Source organism: Chlamydomonas reinhardtii, chromosome 11 (assembly GCF_000002595.2).
Source record: "Chlamydomonas reinhardtii strain CC-503 cw92 mt+ chromosome 11, whole genome shotgun sequence".
NCBI lineage: Eukaryota > Viridiplantae > Chlorophyta > Chlorophyceae > Chlamydomonadales > Chlamydomonadaceae > Chlamydomonas > Chlamydomonas reinhardtii.
The window spans coordinates 3,405,310-3,428,651 of NC_057014.1; the positions used below are offsets into that span (position 1 = coordinate 3,405,310).

Consider the following 23,342-nt stretch of genomic DNA (forward strand, 5'->3'; position numbering starts at 1 on the left):
GAAAGCAAGATCCAGAACCAGCCCGCAGAGCGCGGAGGGGGTTTGGCCGTAACCTACATCTTGGACGCCATTGAGCCTTGTTCTTAGTGGGGTTGGCCGTTCACTCTGACGCCGTGCACTCGGGCAACCTGGAGCTAATGAAATGGCTGGCGGCGGCGGGCGCGCGGGCGGCGGCGGCGGCGGCGGCGGCGGTACGGGAGCAGCAGCGCCGCCGCCGCCAACAGGGGGAGCAGCAGGAGGGGCAGCAGGGGCAGGAGGGGCAGGAGGGGCAGGAGGGGCAGGGGTCGCGGCAGCATCAAGACGGAGAGGGCACCGCAGAAGGCGACGCAAGATGGGGTTCGGTAGACCCTGCTGAAGGCGGCAGGGCCGCCAGTGGCGGCAGTAGCAGCGGCAGCAGTAGCGGCCAGTGCGGCAGTAGCTGCTACAGCCTGGCTGGCGAGGAGGGCATCATGGCGGCCGCGTGCGGGTCCGCCTGCTGCGGCGTGGAGGTGAGAGCGCTGCCGTGCGTGTGTGTGTGTGTGTGTGTGTGTGTGTGTGTGTGTGTGTGTGTGTGTGTGTGTGTGTGTGTGTGTGTGTGTGTATATGTGTGTGTGTGTATATGTGTGTGTTCGTGTGTGCTCGTGTGTGTGTGTGTGTGTGTATGTGTGTGTGTGTGTGTGTGTGTGTGTGTGTGTGTGTGTGTGTTAAAAAACGAAACGAAAGCCCGCCCAACGACGCGATGGAGTTACTTACCGATACCCACCAATTTACCGAGCGTCGCGTGGTTGCCGTGACCCAGGTAGTCATACTTACCCGCGATAAGCCTGGAACCCCACGGGCGACCATTCGGCCTGACCCCGCGATGCACCTGTATGCGTCCATGCTCCGCACCCTGGGCGCGCTAAACAACGTTTACCCAGCACGCCTAATTCCCAGATTCCCGCCCGCTGGTCGTAGTCGAGCTCACCTATAGGCAAAAGCGGAAGCATGGGCATAGGGCGGCAGCGAGGAAGTGTCACGGGCAGGCGAATGGCAAAGGCGACAAGAGAGGCGGCGTGCAGCAGACAAGCTAGGAATCACGCGTCCCAAATCCCGCCCACTCAGTATAATAACACTATGGAAAGAGGGCGAGTTAGCGGTGTGTGTGTGTGTGTGTGTGTGTGTGTGTGTGTGTGTGTGTGTGTGTGTGTGTGTGTGTGTTGGGGGGTTGTAAATACCAGCCCAAACTAAACCTGGTATATTCCAGTCTATTCCAGTCCCAAAGAAAGCAAGATCCAGAACCAGCCCGCAGAGCGCGGAGGGGGTTTGGCCGTAACCTACATCTTGGACGCCATTGAGCCTTGTTCTTAGTGGGGTTGGCCGTTCATGGCGAACGGAGTGGTTAGGCCACAATTCTGAAGCGATGGTGGGGGAAGTGGGTGATGGTGTTTTCTCGCGTCCCTCCTCCAGGTGTTGCCAGCGTTACAGCCTCAGTATTTGGTCCCGGATTGGTCCCGTGCGACTTCAACACACCTCCACCGCTCACACCTCGCCGTTCACTCACACCTCGCCCTGCCTTCGCTCACACCGTCTTCGCTCACACTCCTGCACAGGCGCTGGAGTGGCTGGCGGCCCACGGCTGCCCTCTGTCGCCCGGCTGCTGGGCGGCGGCGGCGGGCGGCGGCAACAGCGAGGACAAGCTGGAGTGGATGCGGCGCCGCGGCTGCCCGCTGCCGCAGGTAGGAAGGCGTGGGGGCGGGGGCGTGTGTGATGGGGTGTGGTGGGGTGTGTTGGGGCGGGGGTTGTAGATACCAGCCCAAACTGGGGATTGTTTACTCCAACCCCAACTGGACAAAGACCTAGAAGCAGCCCACAGAGCACGGAGGAGGTTTGACTTTAACCTTTATTCTAGACGCCCTTGTGCCGGGTTCTTCTTGTCGACGTTGGTCCCAGACCGCAGACCATCGACGCGCTTACCATCGAGCAGCGTTCAGGCTCGCGGCGCGCGTGTAACCCAACCCGCAAAATGATATTGGGGTCTCACCATTCCCAGTGAGCACCGAAGGCATGAAGATGCAGGGCACCATGAGGCACAGGGCACAGGGCGCGTGGCCGCTGCCCCGATAACCTTGTGCATGCATGCTGTTGCCGCTGACCACCATGCCAGCACATGCAACCTGTCTGACCCGTCTGCACCCTCAACACGCGGCAAGGCAGCGCGCTCCTGACCTGACCCGCTCCTTGCCCTCGCACGCCGCGCTGCCCCTCCGCCCCCTAGCCACCTAGACGCATGCACTCAGCTTCTTTACCAACGAGCCTTACTTATCACCACTACTACTCCAGACTACTTGCTTTCAATAGGAACTTAGTATTTTAGCATTAGCCGCCACGGAAACACGGGGGAACCAGCAGCCTGCCGCTGGCGAAACAACGGTATGGAATGCGTCGCGTGTGCCCGCTGTACCTCTGGACGTCGGCACTTCACTTCATATTTGATACACACCATCCCATGGATGGCTACCCCCCCTCGTCGAGTGCCACTCCGTTGTCAAAGCATAGGCCACGCTCTCCTCCTCGCTCTTTTGCACTGCCCCCGGTTTAGTTCGGGCTGGCATCTACAAGCGGCCCCCCTGCGCCCCCGCAGTCTGCCTCGGCGGCTCACGACCTGTACGTCCGCGCCGCCTGGGCCGCCGACCCCGTCACCCTGCGCTTCCTGCGCACCCGCCTGGCGCTGCCCTGGAGCCGTGACGGCTGGGAGCTTACGGCGGTGATGGTGGGTGGCGTTTGGCGGGGGCTGGGACACGTGGGCTGGAGGCTGGAGTGGGCTGGGTTTGGGAGAATGGGCGTAGCTAGTTGTATGGGGCGAGTTGGGCGGTGGGGGGGGGGCCGGTTGGCGAGGGCGCGGGTAGGTAGGACAAGGCACGCGGTTACCGGGCTGGGTGCGGTGGCAGCGTGCTGCCCACGCCCCACGGTAACCTGCTGACATGACTGCCACGCCGGGCTCATTACTGCATATGAGCGCACCCATCGCCGTCACGTGCGCCAGCCTTTTACAGCCTTACCTCCTCACCTCACCAACCGTTCTACCGGTATCAGACAGGAGTCAGGGCCCCGGCCAACCTCCACCCGAGGGTCCACCTCCGAAGTACTCCCGACTCCCCACACTCGCCGCCCCAACATCCCCGCTCGCTCTCGCAGGACTCGTGGCCCTCGTGCCGCACCGACGTCGCCACGATCGCCTGCATGGCACAGCTGGGCTGCGTGCTGCGCCCCGCGGCGTTGCGACAGGCGCTGGAGGGGCTGCGGCAGTGGCTGACGCAGTGTGGCGAGACCGAAGAGGGCGGGCCAATGGTGGTGTGGCTGCAGCAGAAGCTGGAGGAGGCGGCGGAGGCCGCGCGGGCGGCGCGGGGTCGGCGGTGGTGGTGGCGCGGCGGCGCGGTGGGCAGCACGGCGGCCCTGGCCGTGGCAGCAGTCGCCGTGGGCTTGGGTGCGGGCGCGCAGGCGGTTGTAGCGGCAGCGCGACGGCGGGGGCGGCGGCGGGGGCCACCCCGGTCTTGACGGCCAAGGCTAGAGCAGCAATGGACGGAGGTGGCCTGCAGGAGGTATGCACAGTGACGAGACGTGCAATAGGTGAATAGCGGATCAGTGGCGGCGCTTCTTCCGCGTGTTCTCAGGACTTCGGGGCGAGTTGACCACCGGATGGGACGTACAGTGCCGCATGGGCGCGGGGGGCTGGCTTCAGGTTCAGGCTCCGACAGGTCGACAGGTTGCAGTGCATGCAGACGCGCCGCTTACTACACTTATAACACATGTAGACTTTGAGGAGAAGTGAGGTACACCACAGACGAACGATCCCTGCCATTTTTACCACACCCTTGTTTTAGCACCAATCACACACACATTTGCGGGCGCGCAGTATCAGTGATTGCATGCTTAGACGGGTAGATTCCGTCAGCTCGTTCAACGTCTCGGTTTCGAGCAAGCCAGGGGCTTGGCGCAGCGTGATCTCTCGGCGAGGTCTTCCCCGCTTTGGCTGCTACCATACAAGTTTATCTCACAGAAACATCTGTGCGACAGGTTCATGCTGGCGCGGGCCTGCGAGTGGCAAACGATTCCAAGCAAGTTGTTCAAACTCTATGGCATCGCGCGTTCTTGGACGGCCCAGGTCCTTCCATAGCAGTCGTATGACGTCAGCAGCAGGTCCGGTTTAATGCAATTATAATAATTTCAAACACCAGCTGCAGGGGCTGAGGAGTCGTGTGGCATCTAGGGTTTCGACCGACACAGGGAGCCCCACGTCAGCCCAGGCCTAGGATGCTACTGCCGATTTGAATCAGTATAGCCTGGAATGCCCGATGTGCATCACCGGAATCAGCCCGGTTAGCTCAGTCGGTAGAGCGCAAGGCTCTTACTCCTGCGGGAGTTGCAACCTTGTGGTCGTGGGTTCGAGCCCCACATTGGGCGTATCACAAGCGCAGCTTACGCTGCGAAAGTTTTTGGTTTTTTGGGTCTCTCCAGCGTCAAGGTTTGGGGCCGGCGGTGCCGGGATCGGGAAAGGGGCTTTTCGTCACCTCATTGTATCCACTTGCACAGAGCGGGGCCGATGTTTTGGGGCTACTGTAGGGTGTCGGGCCAGGGGATGGGCCAAGTTGCAAGGGAGGGGAACTGCACAGGGCCCGAAACTCGAAAGCATGAGGGTCTGTCATGCCATGGCGGGTAATGGGTGTTTGGGCCAATAGATATCGGGGTTTGGGGCCTGGCTTGGTCCTGGCCCGTACTCCGCCTTCCGCTCTGGTCTACGTACGCATTAGTTCCGCAACACTCGTCAATGGCTTGGTCTGGGCCAGCCACACCATGAACTTGCAACCACAACCCTCTTCCCCCACCCGGCACCAGCCCCAAATCCCGTTGTGCCCGGTGCACCAGTAATGCAAAGCCGGATGCTGGAGCCCCCAAAAACCCCTTTCCCGATCCCGGCACTGCCGGCCCCAAACCTTGACGCTGGGGAGACCCAAAAAACCAAAAACTTTCGCAGCGTAAGCTGCGCTTGTGATACGCCCAATGTGGGGCTCGAACCCACGACCACAAGGTTGCAACTCCCGCAGGAGTAAGAGCCTTGCGCTCTACCGACTGAGCTAACCGGGCTGATTCCGGTGATGCACATCGGGCATTCCAGGCTATACCGATTCAAATCGGCAGTAGCATCCTAGGCCTGGGCTGACGTGGGGCTCCCTGTGTCGGTCGAAACCCTAGATGCCATACGACTCCTCAGCCCCTGCAGCTGGTGTTTGAAATTATTATAATTGCATTAAACCGGACCTGCTGCTGACGTCATACGACTGCTATGGAAGGACCTGGGCCGTCCAAGAACGCGGCATGCCATAGAGTTTGAACAACTTGCTTGGAATCGTTTGCCACTCGCAGGCCCGCGCCAGCATGAACCTGTCGCACAGATGTTTCCGTGAGATAAACTTGTATGGTAGCAGCCAAAGCGGGGAAGACCTCGCCGAGAGATCACGCTGCGCCAAGCCCCTGGCTTGCTCGAAACCGAGACGCCGATTGAGCTCGAAGCCCCTTCACAGTCTACATACTAGTACTAATGCGCGCCCGCGCACTAATTGCCCAGCGCGTGGTGCTCCGACTTGGCCGCTCGTGTATGTTGCAGCTTCATGAACCGCGTCACTCGGCCTAACGCGTGCGTAAGTTCAGTGCTATATGATAGTCAGTGCCGTGCCTGTATCGGACTTGCGATGGAAGCGGCGGACCCAGCGACACCACTGTCATGAGCATGAGCATGAGCATTTACATGGCGTCGGAGTCCATGTGGCCCCACTAACTCTTCTGAGTCCGGAGGCGCTTGATAGCAAAAAGCAAAGTGTCTTCTAAAGCGTCTATACGCTGTTTACGCGCCTGAGCACGTAATGCCCGCTCCACCTTTCCATCGGGGTCGGAGCCCCTTCTCACGAAGCTCCTCAAAAGCCTTCAGTTGCTCCTTGCGCATCTCACACCCTACCCGGGTCAGATACGGTGCGACAACGGCACCAGCCGCACGGACCTGCTGCGCCACCCGAATGAGCGCGCTCCGCTCCTGCTGTGTCACCTCCACCACGACATTCCACACCTCCCTACCCTTTGACCGCCACGCGCGCACGTATCGTCCGGAGACGTTTGCGCCACTCGCACTCGCCACCGCCTCCAGATTTCCAGCCGCCTTGAGTTTCTCGAGCAGCTCAGGGCTAACCGACTTCAGCAGGACTTTACCCTCGTCGACCCCCCCGGAGCACCCTGCTCGGGCCAGGGCGCGCTGGGTGTCCTCTAGCGCGCAACGTTGCTCCTCCATCTGGACTTGCAGCGCTGCGACCGTGCCTTGCAGCTCCTTCTGCCGCCGTTCAGCTGCAAGCGCAGCGCCCTGGACCTCTGAGACAGAGGCGTGGAGCGTCAGCGCTTGTAGCTGCAGCTGCTGAATGCTGTCGCCGTGCTGCGTGGCTGCTGATGTTTGCTGCTCTAGCTGCCCAAGTGCCTCCTCCAAGGCCGCTAGGTACTCCTGGATGGTCGCGAGCGCTGGTGTTGTGGCGAGATCGAACAGGCGGGTCGTGTAAGACAGGCGCGTGAGACGCTGCAGCAGTTCCGTAGCGCGCCGAAATGGGAAGGCCGCGCCAGAGTCCGGAGTGCCGATGCTCATCGCACTAGTGCTGGCAGCCGGGCAGGAGTCCTGCTGGTCGCTGACACTACTGAAGCTCCCAAAGCTTTCCAACCGGCACCCAGGCCCACTGCTCGCCGTGCTCGGCGGCAGCTCGGGCTGGGGCGACGATCGGGCTGAGGTTCCACTGTCGAGAGTTAGCAGCCCGCGCCCATGGCGGCCCATGCGGCCCCACGTCCGCAGCCCCATCATACCCCTGACAATGGGGCACAAGGGGAAGAAGGAGCACCCGCTGAGACCTTGCAACATATGTTACAATGCATGCGGGGCAGGACCCAGCCCTCCTTCTTCGGGACGTCACGCCTGAACCCCCTGAACCATGTCACATATGCATTGGGTGACCCTATGCATTCAGTCTGCAGTCAGGCCACCAGTCCAGCCTTCTCCAGCACAGACACGGCCACAGCGGCCCGCGCGCGCACCCGCCAACGCCGACTCCAGCAATCACCCCAGCTGACAAGGCGACTCGCTGCCCACATCACATGGCAAAGCCACACCGACACACGGCACTCGGGTACCAACGGCGTGAGCTGGTCACCTTCCTGCAGGTGCGATGCGGCTCTGCCTCGCGAGCGTGGCGGTGCGGTGTGTCTGTGTGGTGCTATCGCCTGGCCGGGCGCCCGGAGCGTGAGGAATGCGCGTCAGCAAACTTCCAGCCAGCCAGCAACTCGTCGGTACAGTAACTCCGGCGTTCGACCAGCCGCGCACTCTTGCCCTGCCGCTGCCAATTGTATGCCATTTGTTGGGAATCCGTTGCACCCTACGGGACTTTACCAACTTGCCTTACCACTGTCCCATCACACACCAACGGCGTGAGCCACCCCCCAAACTGCGCACCTGCCTACCACACCACAGACCACGCCATCGCTGCAAGGGCGTGCGCGCCTCCTCCCCCGGATCCCGATGTGGATCCGGATCCCACCCCTGTAGGGGCGCTACCAGGCCCCCCCGCCGCGGCGCCCGCCCTGCCTGCCGCGGGAGCCACCCCCCGAGGCGCCCGGTGGCCGAGAGGGCCCGGAGGAGTGACTCGCCTCAAGAACGTCACGCACGGCACCCACCGCCCTCCATTCGTGCCCGGCCCCGCCTCCCCAGCCCCCTGCTCTCTCCCCTCTGCTGTCCGCTCTGACGACGGCGCAAAGCCGCCGTCGCCGTTGCCACCTGTGCCGTGCGGCGCCCCTGCCGCAACCGCTGCATCTGGCGGCGGTGCTGTGCTGGCAGCGGCGGCGGCGGCAGCAGCAGTGCCGGCTGCGGCGCCAGCATCTGGAGCAATGGCGCCGGCGGCTGGAGCGGCGGGGGCGGCTGTAGCTGTGGTGGCTGTAGCTGTGGCGGCTGTAGCTGCTGGCACCCAGTCGCGGTGGCTGAGCACCGCCACGCCCATGGACGCCGCACAGTGCAGCGCCGCCACCTCCACAGCCACCTGCACACGAACCCTGGGCCCCCCCGACTCCCCTGGCCCCCGCCCTGGACCCGCAGAGGCTATAGCAGCCGCGGCGTCGGCGACGGCGGTGTCCCCGGTGGCTGTAGCAGGCCGCAGCTCCACCCGTGCCGCCAGCACGCCGCACTCGGCGGGTGGCGGCTGGGCTGCCAGCACCCGCGACCGCACGACCGCCTCCAGGTCCTGTGCGTGCATGAAGAAGCAGAAGCATGCAGGAGGGGAATGTGTTTTTGTACAGGGGCACAGAACGCAACTGCGTGCATGTACGCATGTTCAGCACACCGAGCACAGGGCAGACGCTGTTTATGTTCATGTCGTTGCAGGGGCAGCACGTGCACTGAATGCGAGGCTGCCAACGAATGACCGTACAAAGCCGCAGCTCCCCTCAGACCCACCTGATCGAGGCACGTGCTGTCGTCGTCATCACCGTCCTCCCCATCCGAACCCGGCGTATCACCCGCCTCTTGCGCTTCTTCCTCCTCCCCCGCGGCCTTAGGATGGCACCCGGCGTTTCCCTTTTCGCCCCGACATTGCTGCTGCTCCTTTCCCTGCCCCTGCTGTTGCTGCTCCTGCTGCCGATGTTGCTGCTGCCTCTGCGCCTGTGTCGCTGCCGCTGCCGCGGAGGCTGCTACAGCCGCCCAGCCACACTGCCGTGCCAGGTCGGCACGAACCACGGCCTCACCCACGCCCGTCACGCTAGCCGCGAAGCCCGGCAGTAGCAGCGGCTGCCCGCACCCTGTACATAGCTGGCTTTTGGAGCTGCTACTGCCGCCACCGCCGCCGCCGCCGCGGCTGCTGCTGCCACTGCCACCGGCTCCGCCGCCGCCACGGCTTCCACTGCAGGTGCTGCTGCTACTGCCGTTGTATTGCGCCGGCACTGGCACTGGCACTGGCAGTAGCAGTGGCAGCGGCGGCAGAAGGTGGCGCGGCGGCTGCGGCGGCAGCGGCGCCACCGCTTGCAGTGCCGCGGCCATGAGCGCCCGTGCCGCCTGCCCCGCTTTCCCCGCCGCTGGCACCGCTCGTTCCGTCCCCGGTACCTCCAGCTTCCCTTCCTGCAGCTGCTGCTGCTGCTGCTGCTGCTTGTGGCGGCTGGAGCCGCCCTTGCTGCTACTGCCGTCGCGGCGGCAGTAGCAGCCCACCAGGGGGTTTTGCGCCCAGCAGCCGGCGCCGTACACACACGCCTCCCCCAGCCTCCCGGGGAACTTTACCGCAATGCCGCCGCTGGACACGCCCGCCGCCACGCGGCCTGTGTGCGTGATGAGGGCCGCGGTTGCGGTGACGGTTGAATTTTGGGGTTGGGGTGGCAACTGCCGTTGGGGGTGCCGCTGTAACGCCCCACCGCCCACACGCCAAGTGGCAAGGGCACCACCTCCATGATCTCAGTGATCTCAATGACCTCATTTCCTCCTCGGGGTCATTACGAGATCAGTGGCCCTGACTCCCCTGCGCGCCCACTGCGGCACCCCACGCACCTGTGTAGTCCACACACACGGCGCCCACCGTGTCCAGCCGCATCTCGGCCTCGTCCTCGCCCTCATCCTCGCCTTCCACCCCCACATCACCCCCGCGTTGGCGCACGTCGCAATCGTCCGAAACACCGCCGCGGTCCCGGCAGTCACCGCCAATAGGACCAGCACCAGCATCAGCACCAGCACCAGCACCAGCACCAGCACCAGCACCAGCACCAGCACCAGCACCAGCACCAGCACCAGCACCAGCCCCGTGCGGCGACACGCGCTGCCGCTTCGCCGCAGGGCAGCTGCTGCTGTCGCCGTTTGGAGGAGCGGCGGCCGCTGGGAGGGCGGCGGCAGGAAGGGTGGCTGCAGGTGAGGGCCCCCTAGCATCAGTGCCCGCTACTGCTGCTGCTGCTACTGCCGGCGGCCGGTCATGACGCGGTTGCTGTGCCCCTGGTCGCCCCGCACGTTGCCCCTGCTGCCCCTGCTGCCCCTGCTGCCCCTGCTGCCCCTGCTGCCCCTGCTGCACTTGCTGCCCCTGCTGGTGGCGCTGGTGGCGCTGGTGCTGCGCTGCCTCCTCCTCCTGGGCTGCCTCCCTGATCTGCGGCGACCGCACATGGCGTCACGTGGCCATCAGGTCATCCCGGCAGGTGCAACTCCGTGCCAAACACACAAACACGCGGCAAGGGAAAATCCTGGCCTATCCCTTTCCCGCGCCCCCGTTGCGGCCCCCTGCTCTCCCCATTCTTCAGTATGCCTGTCACACACCCACTGCACCGTAACCATGCAGTAACCGAATCGTAACCCTGCCGTACGCACCATGCCGCAGTACCTGCCCCAGGACCTGCGGGCGCCGTCCGTGACCTGGTACTGCAGTGGGGTGTGATGTACAGGTGGGGTACGGCAGGCAGGGGGAAGAGGTGGAACAGCAGCAGCACGCGTGTGGGCCTGCAAGCACAGAAAGCTACCCGCCGCGATTCACCCTGTGCACTCACCTCGGGCGGCACGGGCAGGTGGGGCGGCACGGCCTCCAGACCCGCCGCCGCCGCGTAGAGCCGCGCGCCATCCCCCACCAACAGCCTGTGCACGTGGCGAGTTCACGTGGCGCCTTCACTGTGTACACCTGCGTATGTGTGTTAAAGAGCACAAGGAAAACAAAGCGTGTGTGTGTGTGTTTGTACTGCCCCGGGCCGCTGCTCACATGGGTCGTACGCGGCCGCAGCTGAGCGCCGCACCCGCCTCCGCCGCCAGAGCCGCCGCCGCCAGGATGGGGTTGCGCACACCTGGGGGGCGGGGGTCCCGCGGGCGGGGGATGGGGAGCAAGCAGGGGCAAGGGGGCTCAGGGAACCGACGGGGGGAGGGGGCAGCACCACCCACACGCACTACCCCACGCAGCTACCCTGCTCGTGTCCACAGCCCCCCCCCCCTGTCACTCTCTTACACCTACCAGCACCTACCTAACACGACATTGACCAGCACTCAGCTGCACCCTACGGGACTTTACCAACCTGCCTTACCACTGTCCCATCGCACACCTACCAGCACCTACCTAATACGACATTGACGACACACACAAACACACATACACACGCACACACACGCACACAGCTGAGCAACTTTCCGACACACAGATTCACGCTCACACTCTCTTCGCTTCCCCACCACATGCACACACAAACACACACGCCCCCCACCTGCCACGCCGCCCACCCCTCCGAAGCGGCCGTCCCCCGCCATCAGTCCGGCGTCGCACTCCACCCGCCCCGCCAGGTTGAGGCAAGCGCCCGTGCCCGCGTTGCAGCAGGGAGAGTCCTGGCGGGGGTGGACGGAGGAGGGAGGGAGGGGGGAGAGAGGAGGCAGGGAGGCGGGAGAGAGGTGGGAGGGAGGTGGGAGGGAGGTGGAGGTAGCGGGTGGGCGGGTGGGCGGCTGACAGCGCATGCATTGCCATACGCACACACGCTCACCTCTCCAGGCCCCCGCCCCTCCCGCCCCACCGCCCACACAATGCGTAAGGCACACATCACTTGCAAACTGGAACCACACCCCCGCCGCCCGCACCTCCATCACCCGCACCGCCGCCGCCACGGCCTCCTCCGCGCGGCCACCGCCGCCCAGCACCGCCGCCGCCGCCCGGCACGCCGCCGACATGGCCTGCCTGCGTGCGTGCATTGCAAGTGTGTTGCCGTGTGTCAGAAGAGCACAAGGGGAGAGGGAGGGAGTTCTTTCTATGCATGTGCGTGTGTGTGTGTGTGTGTGTGTGTGTGCGGGCGCGTGTGTGTGTCTGTGTTTGTGTGTGTGTGGGGGGGGGGGAGAAATTGGTCACGCCGCCGCACACGCGCACTGCAACGGTGCCGCACGCCTTCATGCACAGCATGCAGCGCAACTAAGCAGCATTGCCAGCTACCAGCACCTTCTGACCTGTACTCTGGCTCCTTGCTGACCGCATGCGCCCCCGCGCCGCAGTGAACCGCCACGAGAAAGGGCCGCGGCTGGCCAACTGCATGGGTGCCGCTGCCGGTCGGGGTGACCGCGGGGGCAGGAGGCGCGGCAGCCCCGGCCGCTGGCTCCATGACTGCAAGATCGACTCTAACTCTTTGATTTTGAACCGAATGCATGTATGGATGCCTCAAAGTGCAGCAGCGAGGGTCGTGTGAGCAGGTGGCTTTGTCATTTCGGTTGGGCAGCGTGCAATTGTGTAAAACAATTTGTCAGCGTGCCTGAATTCATGTGCGTGGTGAGCATTTGAATTTTACAGTGGGAACGGCTAAGGTGGGCGGAAGGGCGGGGTGCAACTGCATGAGGGTTTTGCAAACAGCTCCATTTAACTTACTTTGCACATTTGTACAGATGTTATATGCACTCCACTGAAGAAGTACACGTAGCAGCTGCTTCTTGCAGGTCGTCTCGCAAACTTCTGAAGACAAAGAAAGCCAGCCTCGTTTACTGCCGCCGGCGCCACATTTATAGTTATCTATATTGTCACTGCATTAATAAACAACACATTGTAGAAGCTCTAGCCGCGCCGCCGACATCTCTGGAAGAGAATGCGCCGCAAGAAGCATAAGCAGACCCGCCGAGCCACAAACTACTACCGCATCAACTATGGCTTCCACGAGCCATACAAGGTGCTGCTGGACGGGAACTTCATCCACGCAACCCGCGCCTTGAAGTGAGTTGGGTATCGGCAGCGACGGGTTCTGAGGCACCTTGCGCCAGGGGGGCTGAGCGCATTCGGCGTGGCCAAGGGGTAGCAAGCGCAAACAAGGGCCGAGTCAGTAGTTGGGGACAATGCTTGGGGGAGTGAGGGGCGCTGAAGGGAAGGGTGGAGCAAGCGCTGTTGCATGCACCAGGGTCATGGCGCCCACCGACGTTTCCACGCACACCATGACACACACACTCCCTCCCTACCCCTCTCCACCCCCTCTCTACCCCCACTCTCCCCCACCCCCAACAGCCTGAGCGAGCTGGACACGCACCTGCCCCGACTGCTGGGCGGCACCTGCAAGCTGTACACCACAAAGTGAGGAGGAGGGGAGGTGGAGATGGAGGAGGCGGAGGGGGAGTGGGAGGAGGAAGAGGAGGAGGAGAAAGAGGCGGGGAGGGGAGGGGAGGGGAGGAAGGGGAGGCGGAGGGGGAGGCGGAGGGGGAGGCGGAGGGGGAGGGGGAGCGGGAGGGGGAGCGGGAGGGGGAAGGAGGCAGAGGAGGAGGAGGAGGAAGAGGAGGAGGAGGCGGAGAAGGAGGCGGGGATGGGAGGGGAGGGGAGGAAGAGGGGGAGGGGGAGGGGAGGGGAGGGGAGGGGAGGAAGAGGGGAAGGGGAGAACGGGGGAGGAGGAGGGATGTTCTCGCCATTCCCAAGAGAGAGGGTCGGGCTTGGGAGAGGGTGCAAGGAATTGGAGGTGAAGGACTGAGGAGTGAGGGCACCCGCCGAGTGGGAGTACGAAAGGCGCGGGTGGTGGGCTCCTCGTGTCGGCATGTGTGGGCGTGGGTGGGTGTGTTCAGTGTTCACCCGTCACGGTGAGAGGCAGGGGGCGGGCGACACCTCACTCGCCACGGCTTCGTCCGCCCCCACTCCTCCACCCCGCCCCAAACTACCTTGCCTCAACCCCGCCTGACCCGTCCCTCTCCACCCGTCATGCGTGTGCGAAGGTGTGTGACAAAGGAGCTGCGCGCGCTTGGCAAGGACTACGCCGGCTCGGCCGCCGCCGCGCGCCAGTTCATGCTACACAAGTGCCCGCACTGCGGCGGCGGCGGCGAGGCGGCAGGGGGGCAGGGGAAAGGCGGGAAGCGGGGCGCTGAGGGAGAGGGCGCGGAGGAGGATGAGGAGGAGCAGGAGGAGGGCGGGGAGGAGGGCGCCGGCGGCGGGAAGAAGGGCAGCGGCAAGCAGCCCGTCCCGGCCGCGGAGTGCATCCGAGCGTGCATAGGTGAGCGCGTGTGACGGGGCTACCGTGTGTGTGTGTGTGTGTGTGTGTGTGTGTGTGTGTGTGTGTGTGTGTGTGTGTGTGTATATGTGTGCTAAGAGTGTTCGGGAGCAGAAGGGAGGAACACGCAGCGCGACCGTGTCTGCAATCCGGTACGGCGCTCATCCTTAAGACTGCCTTCTCCCACCCGATCCTCCCCCATCTCCTCGTCCTTCCCCTCCAACCCCCTCCTCCGCCTCCGTCTCCGCCCCTGCGCAGGCGCTCGCAACGAGGGGCACTGGTTCGTGGCCACGCAGGACTCGGCGCTGCGGAGGGCGCTGGGCAAGGTGCGCGTGCGGCTGCCTGGGGGGGGGGGGGGCTGTGTGGCTGGCTCAGTGGGTGGGTGCTGTTGAGCAGGGGCTCGAAGCGGGAATTGGGTGCCAGGAAGGGTCGGCCGAGCGGGTTGCTGCGCGCTTGCCGCCTGGGTGTGGGCTTGGCATTGGAGGCGTGGGCGTCATGCATCGGGCTGCCGCACCACCCCATGCCGCTATGAGCTATCCACTCCTCCTCCTGCCTCCACACACCCTACTCCGCACGCTGCGAGCTGGGATACTCGGGTCTGGGTCTCGGTATATTCTCAGGAATTTGACTGCCGCACAGTATAACTACCAAAAAGTGTGTACCCTTTCCTCCCGTGCTTTCTCAACACACTGCTCCACCCCATATCCCTCACAAAATCCCACCTCCAGATCCCCGGCTGCCCGCTGGTGTTCTGCACGGTCAACGGCGTACACCTCGAGACGCCGTCCGAGGTGACCAAGCAGAAGGCGGCGGAGGTGAGGGGGTGAGGGAGTGGGAAGGAGGAGGGGAGGGAGGGGGAGGAAGCAGGGCGGGCGCTGAAAGCAGAGGTGCAATCAGGGCCGGATGGGGGAGGGCGGCGGGCCGGTGGGGGCGAATGGTGTAAGGGCATCGTCTTACTGTGTACGGTACTCAGCATTGACGTACCGTATAGCCGACACAAGCGCATAGCACCAGCATCGCTCTAATGCGGATACTGGGAGTCAACGCACGGCATCAACACCGGCACCCCCTCACCACACCCAAACACGCACAGGCCGAGGCAGCCACGCAAAAGGTGTCCAAACACGAGGCGGCAGCCCAGCCGCTGCTGCGGCCCGAGCAGCTGGCGGAGTTACGGAAGGAGGCGGCGGCGGCGGCGGCGCGGGCGCGGGCGGGCGCCGCAGGGGGGGCGGGTGGCAGTGGCGGCGGCGGCGGGGCGGCGGGGGGGCTGGGCACCAGCGCCCGGTTCCGGCGGAACAAGGCCAAGGTAAGGGAGTGGGTGGGGTGGAATGGGCTGCGTGTGTGTATGTGTGTGTGTGTTAAAGAGCACAAGGAAAACATAGCGCGTATGTGTGTGTGTGTGTGTGTCTGCGTGTACATTGGCAGGCAGGTTGAGAGGTTGTATACGTGAGTAGGCAGGAGCCTAGGAGGCTTACATCGCTGTGTGTGTTAACGAGCACAAGGAAAACATTGCGCAAAAACAGTGTATGCGATCGCTGTGTGTGTATGTGTGGTGCTGTAGGCCGTCATCCTGGCCCTGGTCGCCCGGGTCTCAGTAGTACTGATACCTGGACACCTGTTTGATCCCCTTGACTCCTTTACCCTCATGCCGCAGGGACCCAACCCGCTCGCCATGAAGAAAAAAGCCAAGGGGGACGCCAAACCCAAGATGCCGTCAGGCGCGGCGCTGGTGGCGGCGGCGAAGGCGGCGGCAACCGCGGCGGCGCCGCCACGTGCCAAGCCGGCGGCCGCCAGTTCCGATGGCGGCGGCGGCGCGGGGGCAATGGCGCGGAAACGGAAACGTGCCAAGGGTGGGCCGGGCGGAGGCGGTGGGGGTGATGAGTGAAGAGGTAGCGGGTCTGGACACGCGGGAACATGGGGGAATGCTTGAGGTCTGGTCACTGGTATTCGGGTACGGACACAGGCCGGCGGGAGGTGCGTGGGCGGATGCAGCGGCTGCTTGGAAGTGCGAAACGGCGGAGAAACACTGGTGGAAGGCTGGTGCATTGGCACTTGTCAGTGTGCCCTGTGAGGTGCGGCTCAAAGTGTAGGTCCTAGCAAGCAAGCAGTGGACGGAAGCAGGCGGCGGGGTGACGGCGGCAGTGGCGGCGTGGTGTCAATCCCGTGGAGCATGTGGATGGGCTGTGCCGCTGTGGCCCCCTCTGTGACAGCTTGCAGTTGTTTTGGGGTGGGGTCTCCAACTCTCCATGCAAGCACGCAGGAGGATCAGGAGGCGGGCCCCGGGGAACAACCCCAGTGACAGACAGCACCGGTGGCAATGACGTCTACCCATGCCTTTTGCGGCCCAGTGGCCCCGCGTACCGGTATCCCTCCGCGCCCAGCGCCCCAGCGGCGGGCCTGCGCCGCATGTACACACCAGCCAGCAGCAAAGACAACGCAGCACGGAGGATTGCCAGGACACGTTGGGATTGTTCATCGGGGGTGTCAACTGTTCACATCGCACGCACCGCACGGCCTCGCCCCGATGCGCAGCACGCAGTGGCACACGTGGCCGTATCGTGTCATGTACTCCCCTCCCCGTCCGCACCAAGCCCCCCAGCCGCTGGGGGTATCCTTTTGTTGGTCATGGCCACCAAGCCATGCATACGGTAGGCGGAGCGCTGTACGATACTTCTAGGCCGCATTCGGTGCATAGTCCCGCGGAACACGCCCTGGGGCACCTAGATGTGTCTTCCGCCGACTGTCCTACGACCGTACACCGTGTGGGTCCCGCAGCGCGCCAGCCAACCAAAGGTGCAACCTCCGAAGTTCTTCACCAAGGTCACTTCCTGACCATGCGATACGCATGTGGAACAAGTCATAAATGTCAAAAGCCATGAATGTCTGTGTGACATTCCTGTCTACGGTATTGAGCCTGGCGGTCTCGTCACACTACCTTGCACCACTGCCACTTTCCCATCAGTCTCCTAGCACTGCAGTATCTATACACCTCCGGCCGCAGCGGCACACGCGCTAGCAGCAGCGCTGACAGCACAAGCCCTAGCAGCACAAGCCTTAGCAGCACAAGCCTTAGCAGCACCATCACGTAGCAGCACCAGCACCATTAGCCACCGCGGCGCTAGCGGGTGCCGGGCTCGGAGCCGCCGGGGAACTTGTCGCAGGCGTCCACCTTGCCGCGGAAGTACCTGTGAGGGGGAGGGGGGGCGGGGGGGGGGGGATCGCAAAGATGGCACAGAGAATGGGGGGGGACTGTAGATACCAGCCCAAAGTAATGGTACAGAGAAGGGGGGGGTCTGTAGGTACCAGCCCAAAGTAATGGTACAGAGAAGGGGGGGGTCTGTAGGTACCAGCCCAGCTCTAAAACGGGGGAAGGGGAGGGGAGAGGGGCTGGCGTGCGATAACACGTGAGGGCACGTGGGTTTGAAACAGCAGGGTGCGTGGGTGCGATTCGGTGGGCGGGGGGGGGGGGGCCGTGGGGAGCGTGCGAGCAACCCGCCCAACCGCCTAGCCCGACCCGCCAAACCGAAGCCACCCACCCACCCGCCCACTAATACGGTAGCCACCCCACACAGCAGCCCGCCTCACCGGTCCATGATGCACACCATGCGCGCGTGCTTGTCGGGGTGGTAGTTGAAGTGCACCATGACGGGCACGGGGGCGGTGGCGTCGGCGCCGGGGATGTAGGCGGCACGGTTGGACCTGGTGGGGGGCGGGGGGGGGGGGGGGGGAGGTGCATGGGACGGGGGAGGTGCATGGGAGGGGGGAGGTGCATGGAGCGGAAATCAGCACGCAGGACTGAGATACGTGCGGTGCGGTGCGACGTTGTGTGTTTTGTGGTTCATGTGCGTGTGTAAGTGTGTGGTAGAGAGCACACGGGAAGCTCAACCTCGGGGAAGCCTTGTATGTCATCGGGGTAATCTGGTCGAGACCAGCCCCACCCTCCCTGCACCTGAAGAAGCTCTTGCTGCTGACTACACCCGAACAAATACACATAACGCCCCAGCTCCTTGCCCTCCTGCCCCCGCCCCACCCACCTAGCCCCTCTGCCCATCCCCCCAAACTGTTTCCTTACGGAATTAGTTCAGAGTTAACCCCTACCTATTCTTCCCCCCTCCGCCCCCCCCCACGCACCTGAAGAACCTCTTGCTGTTGACGAACTTGTCGATGTCCATGACGCGCAGGGTGGCGTAGGGCGAGGCGTAGGGGCCGTGCGACTGAGTCAGCAGGTGTGTGTTGAACACCTGGCGGGCACACACACACGTTTGATCATTGTTTGTATAAAAGTTATAAAAGCAATACGGAAGAAGACCTATGTCTGTGCGCACTGCGTGTCAGGGAAGTTACGTATGTGTACGTGCGTGTGTGTGTCCAAGGGGAGAATGCGTGAACTGGTCAGGAGAGAGAGCTAAGGGAGAGCAGTCAGAGCACTCGAAGGCACAGTGGGCATGTGGCCCATGGCCGTGTGGCATGTGCCTTCACCTGGCTCCCCGCCCTCCTCCCCTCCAGCCCCCGCCACCCCCCCCACCTGCTGGTCCCAGCCGGGCTGCGCCGCCAGCTCGTCGGCGGCCCGCTTCACCACAGCGAAGGCGCGGTGGGTGGCGCGGATGAAGGCGCAGCCCACGTTGATGCTGTTGGAGGGGAGCGGGCGTGGGGGGGGGGGGGTAGCCATCCATGGGATGGTGTGCATCAAATATGAAGTGAAGTGCCGACGTCCAGAGGGGGGGGGGGTTCCATGCATGTTAAATAACTCGATACCAATGACCCGATACCTATGATACAAATGATGCCGATGACTCGATACCGATGACCCGATACCGATGACCCGATGCACGGCACGGTATGGATGCACGGTCACCATTCCCCAAGAGACGAGGTGGGTTGCTTGTACCCCTCGCACAGTAACACTGCCGCTCCCCGCACGCCACCTCGCCACACCCATCCGTCCCTCTTTGTCACCCCTCCCTGTCCCTGTCTCCCACACACTCCTACACACTCCCACCCACTCACGTGAAGGTCTGCATGTACAGCCCGCCCCCTCCCCAGCCCATGGTGGCGTCGCTGATGGAGGTCATGGCGCCGTACGCCATGGCGTCGAAGCCGTCGGAGCTGGACTCGATGTCGGCGTCCCGCTTGAGCGCGTCGAAGGGGTCGGACAGGTACACCAGGTCCTGGTGTGGGGGGGGGCGGGTGGGGGTGAGGGTGTGTGGGGTGAGGGGGTGTGTGGGGGTGAGGGTGGGGGTGAGGGGGGCGAAGGAAGGTGAGGGGTTGTGGATACAGAGGGGAGGGCACAAGGAGACTGATGTGTGTGTGTGTGTGTGTGTATGTGTGTGTATATGCGTGTTAAAGAGCACAAGGAAAGCGCAAAGACAGTGTATGTAGCGATGCAGCAACGCGTGTGTGTATGTGTATTTCTGTGAAAACGACAGAACAAGTAAGTAACTCTGCCCCTCCACTCTGCTACCCCCCTCCCCTTGGTTCAAAGTTAACCCCCCCCCTCCCCGCGCCTGGGACTAGAATCAACGACCCCCCTCCCCCCGCTTGCCTCCTCAGGTCAACAACAACCCCCCCGCCTGCCCCTGCCCCCCCCCTGCCGCCCCCCCCCCCCGCCTGCCGCCTCACCATGTCTGTGATCATGGTGTGGTAGCCCAGCTGCAGCGAGGTCTGCAGCAGGCTGAACTTGAGGGAGGACACCCGGTTGGCCTCGCGCGTGTTGGCCTGTGTGTGGGGGTGGGGGGTGGGGGGGGGACACACACAGGGGGCGTTACATTGCAGGGCTGCTTAGCAGTCGAAGAAGTGGTAGAAAGGGAGAGAGGCGGACGGTGGGGATGTGAGTATGTAATGGTGCCAGCACAGCGCAGCTCCCTGTCAACCCCCGGCACCCACCCACCCACCCACCCACATGGCCCCGGCCCGCCACCAAGCTGGCAAGCGACCGCCCCCTCGACAAACTCAATCCTGCGTGTTTCCGCCCGTCCGCTCCTAATCGACCATCGCACACGCCCTTGCACTCCTTCAAAACACACGCACACACAAGCGCCCACTTTGGCGCGCTCTTCCTTGCGGTATTTTGGTAGATATTCGTAAGTAACTCCGGCTCATTCGGACGTGTCTCTTTCCGTTGCTTTGTTGCTCAGAACACACGGCCCACCTGGCTCTCCGGGATTTTGACGTTGGGCGTGAACCAGTTGATGGCGAAGGCGCCCGGGCCCTTTTTGTGAGCGCGCTCCGTCAGGTAGCTGCAGGGAAGCAGGCGGGAGGGGGGAAGAGGGGGAGGAGGGAGGGGGGAAGGGGGAGAGGGCGTGTGGTCAGGACGAAGGGGTGGCGGATGGGGCCCACCAGCTCCTACACCTTCTCCTCCCGCCCGCCTCCAGCCTTGAAGCCCTCTATTTGCCTTGGTTCGCGCATATACCTCCCCGTCCCCTCCCCTCCCCTCCCCTCCCCTCCTCCTCCCGTCCCCTCCCCTCCCCTCCCCTCCCCTCCCCTCCCCTCCCCTCCCCTCCCCTCCCCTCCCTCCTCTCCCCTCCCCTCCCCTCTCACCCGCCGGTCTCTTCATCCGTGACCCCGATCAGGTGGTTGCTGATGTTGGACCGCTCCAGGATCTCCAGGAAGGACTCCAGGATGTTGCCGCCGTTCCACCAGCACACCTGCAGAGGGAGGCGGGCAGGCGGTTGGTGAGGCGGTTGGTGGCGGCTGAAGTCTGTTCCCGCTCGGATCCGCGTGCAACCTAGACTATCCCTGTATGGCGGCGTCGCGCCCACGGTCTACCGTCTATCGAGTCTAGATGATTGAGACTGAAGGTTATCCATTGAGCTCGCACTGCAATTCTGCCCCCCGTAGTTTGGGCTGGTATATACAACCCCCGCCCCCCCCCCCCCCCGCCGCCCTCACCACTCACCGTGGCGTTCTGGCAGATCATCACCGCATTGGCAAGACCCAACATGATCTGTGTGTTTGGACGTGTGTGTGGGGGGGATGTATGCTTAGATGTGTGTGTGTGTTCAAGGAAAGCACAAAGGAAGTGTGACCCGAAGACGTGGCACAGGCGTTCAGGCACGGTGCACACCGCACCGCATCGTGCCCCGCCGCGCCCTCTCAAACCCGCTGCCTGCCCAGTCCCCACCCTCTGCCCCTCGCTGTGCAGCTGCCCACCGCAGTGCTGCGCCCCAGCCGTCGCCCATCCCCGCTCCCCATTGGTTTATTTTGGGGTTGAAATGAACTACCCCCAGGCCCACCCCACACGGGTATGACGCCGGTCTGAAGAGGGGCAAAAACGTGTCCACACGTGTTTCTCCACGCTCGCGTAGACTTAGCCTCCCTCTTTCAGGAATTGACTTATATGACATATAAGGATGTAAAAGTTTGACTCCCGTCGCATTCTGCGAGGGTGGCTGTCACCACATTTCGCGAGGCATGCTTTCGCCAGGGTCGCACTCTTAAGCCCGGGAGCATGTTTCTAGTCTCCTTGCATGTATGTTTGATGACGGCAACAATAATTGGCATCAAAGCGCGGTAATTGCGCAGATTTGAGAAGCCTGTTCACCGCGACGTCACCGAATAGGCCGCAAACAAAATATTTGAGGTCTCTGTAGTATCAAGGTGATACTTGTAGAACGCTGGTAGCTGATTCGGAGGTCGGCCTGACGACCGTCGCCGACCGTGCCAAGCTGGGCGGAACGCATCCCCCGGACGCCACGCGAGCTAGACCAGTCTAGGCCGTGTCGTCCGCCCGGGACCACGTTGGCCGTGCCTATAGCCGGAGTTTGGGGACCGGACGACAAGGCCAAGGCAGGTAACCAGGCTGTGCCGTTTGACCCCTCTCCCAGACCGGCGTCATACCCGTGTGGGCCCACCCCCCACACAGCCACACGCAGCACCGCAGCGGGCCGATAGGCGTACGCCTCAGGCGCCGGCAAGCGGGCCCGCTGCTGCCACTGCCACTGCTACTGCTGCCGCCGCTACTGCCATTGCTACTTCTATTGGCGGCCCCGGTCAGTCATGAGGTCGCGCCACACAACAGAACAGTCAGCAGTAGCAGCAGTAGCAGCCACTGCCGCCGCCACCGCCACCAGTGCGGCCGCGGCCCCGCCGGCCCGCCACGGGTGTCCCAACCACTGCGATCTGACGTCCCCTGCCATCTGACGTCCCCTGCCCTGACGTCTCCTGCACGCACGCCCCCTGCCCTGACGTCCACTGCCCTGACCCCCTGACCGCCTGGCCGCCGTGGCGTCGTGGCGTCCCACTGCTGCTCCCCTCCCCCCGGGGGCCCTAGCGCGAGGCGCTGCAAGGTCGGTTGCCCCCCCCCGGACGCCCGCGGCTCCCTCCCTCTTGTGATTTAAGCACTCCGTTCTCCATGGGCGGCTAACCCCCTCCGCCACAAGCTGCTGCCCCGCGCTCGCAGCCCGCTATCCAAGGCTGTTTGGTTGGCGCGGCTGCACCCGCCGCTGCCGTGCGCCGCCGTGCCCCACAATGCGCTCGTGCTGCCGGCGCTAACCCCTACTGCTGGTGGCCTCCCGCCTCGACTGCAACAGTCACCGCTGTGCACTGCCTTTGCCCCTACTTGCGCCCCAAACCCCCGCCAGTACTTACTCGTGCCGGCATGGTCCGCGCCGACTCCCATCCCCGCGCAATGACACACACAATGGCTGATAACACGTACACACGCACACGCACCCCCCCCACCCACCCCCCCACACACACGCGCGCGCGCTACGCCGTGCCGTCGTACCTCCTGCTTGTCGTTGGAGTGCTTCTTCAGCAGCGCCGCAAACTCGGGGTTCTCAGCCTCCACCTCCGCAGCCGGCCGCATCAGGTATTGCGGGTCGATGGGCGCCACGGTAGTTACGGGGTGGCCGTTGGGGTCACACGTGCCGCTGCTACTGCCGGCCTCCGCCCCCGAGGAAGCCGACCCGCCCCCGCCGACGGCCAGGCTGTTGCTACTGCCGACTGTGGCGCTGGCTGCGGTCCCGTCACCAAGGTCGCCACGGAAGCGCGCGCCGGCCGAGCCGGCACCGGCATTATCCTGGCCAAGGTCTAAGTCGACGTGCACGTCCGCGGCCGTGGCTCGCCGGCGCCAGTCGTGTATCCGCCGTTGCAGCATGTCCGCTTCGTGCAGCAGAGCATCGCGGTCGTGCGCCAGCCCGCCCAGGCCGTCGATTGGCTGGACTTGAGATGACCCTGGGCGGTTACGGACTAAGAGAACGATCGCCACGGCCACCAGTGCTTGTCCTCCCAAGAGAACCAGCCAAACTGTCCGTTGCGACCCCCTCCCGTTTGGCGATTTTGCCATCATTTCTACCAGCTATGACAAATATTCATCTATATTTGAGTGGTGTTTATGTTGCGACAAAACATAGCTCGCTGGTCAAGTCAGCGGGACT

The 23,342-nt window shown here is 63.8% G+C and overlaps 4 protein-coding genes across 4 annotated transcripts; 2 read left to right on the plus strand and 2 right to left on the minus strand.

Moving 5' to 3' along the window:
* The first annotated feature begins 11 nt into the window (after positions 1–11).
* CHLRE_11g480725v5 (uncharacterized protein) lies at positions 12–4,653 on the plus strand. Its single transcript, XM_043067729.1, has 4 exons — positions 12–488; positions 1,572–1,697; positions 2,603–2,731; positions 3,157–4,653. Exons 1-4 carry the CDS (start codon positions 138–140, stop codon positions 3,514–3,516), a joined length of 966 nt encoding a protein of 321 aa, XP_042919734.1. The 5' UTR covers positions 12–137; the 3' UTR covers positions 3,517–4,653.
* A 2,245-nt stretch (positions 4,654–6,898) lies between these two features.
* Positions 6,899–12,281, minus strand: CHLRE_11g480750v5 (uncharacterized protein). Its single transcript, XM_043067730.1, has 9 exons — positions 11,966–12,281; positions 11,606–11,702; positions 11,242–11,359; positions 10,749–10,830; positions 10,543–10,627; positions 10,367–10,417; positions 9,566–10,148; positions 8,489–9,339; positions 6,899–8,276 (listed from the first exon to the last, which is right to left on the minus strand). The coding sequence occupies exons 1-9, from the start codon at positions 12,115–12,117 to the stop codon at positions 7,500–7,502; spliced, it is 2,796 nt and encodes a 931-aa protein (XP_042919735.1). The 5' UTR covers positions 12,118–12,281; the 3' UTR covers positions 6,899–7,499.
* A 130-nt stretch (positions 12,282–12,411) lies between these two features.
* On the plus strand, positions 12,412–16,303 carry CHLRE_11g480800v5 (uncharacterized protein). The gene is made up of 7 exons (XM_043067731.1): positions 12,412–12,716; positions 13,002–13,067; positions 13,694–13,968; positions 14,224–14,291; positions 14,694–14,780; positions 15,059–15,271; positions 15,620–16,303. Exons 1-7 carry the CDS (start codon positions 12,592–12,594, stop codon positions 15,848–15,850), a joined length of 1,065 nt encoding a protein of 354 aa, XP_042919736.1. The 5' UTR covers positions 12,412–12,591; the 3' UTR covers positions 15,851–16,303.
* A 2-nt stretch (positions 16,304–16,305) lies between these two features.
* Positions 16,306–23,341, minus strand: CHLRE_11g480851v5 (uncharacterized protein). The gene is made up of 10 exons (XM_043067732.1): positions 22,691–23,341; positions 20,861–20,908; positions 20,503–20,609; positions 20,114–20,201; positions 19,585–19,680; positions 18,973–19,133; positions 18,491–18,593; positions 18,097–18,206; positions 17,551–17,664; positions 16,306–17,150 (listed from the first exon to the last, which is right to left on the minus strand). The coding sequence occupies exons 1-10, from the start codon at positions 23,252–23,254 to the stop codon at positions 17,084–17,086; spliced, it is 1,458 nt and encodes a 485-aa protein (XP_042919737.1). The 5' UTR covers positions 23,255–23,341; the 3' UTR covers positions 16,306–17,083.
* Between the last annotated feature and the right edge of the window lies 1 nt (position 23,342).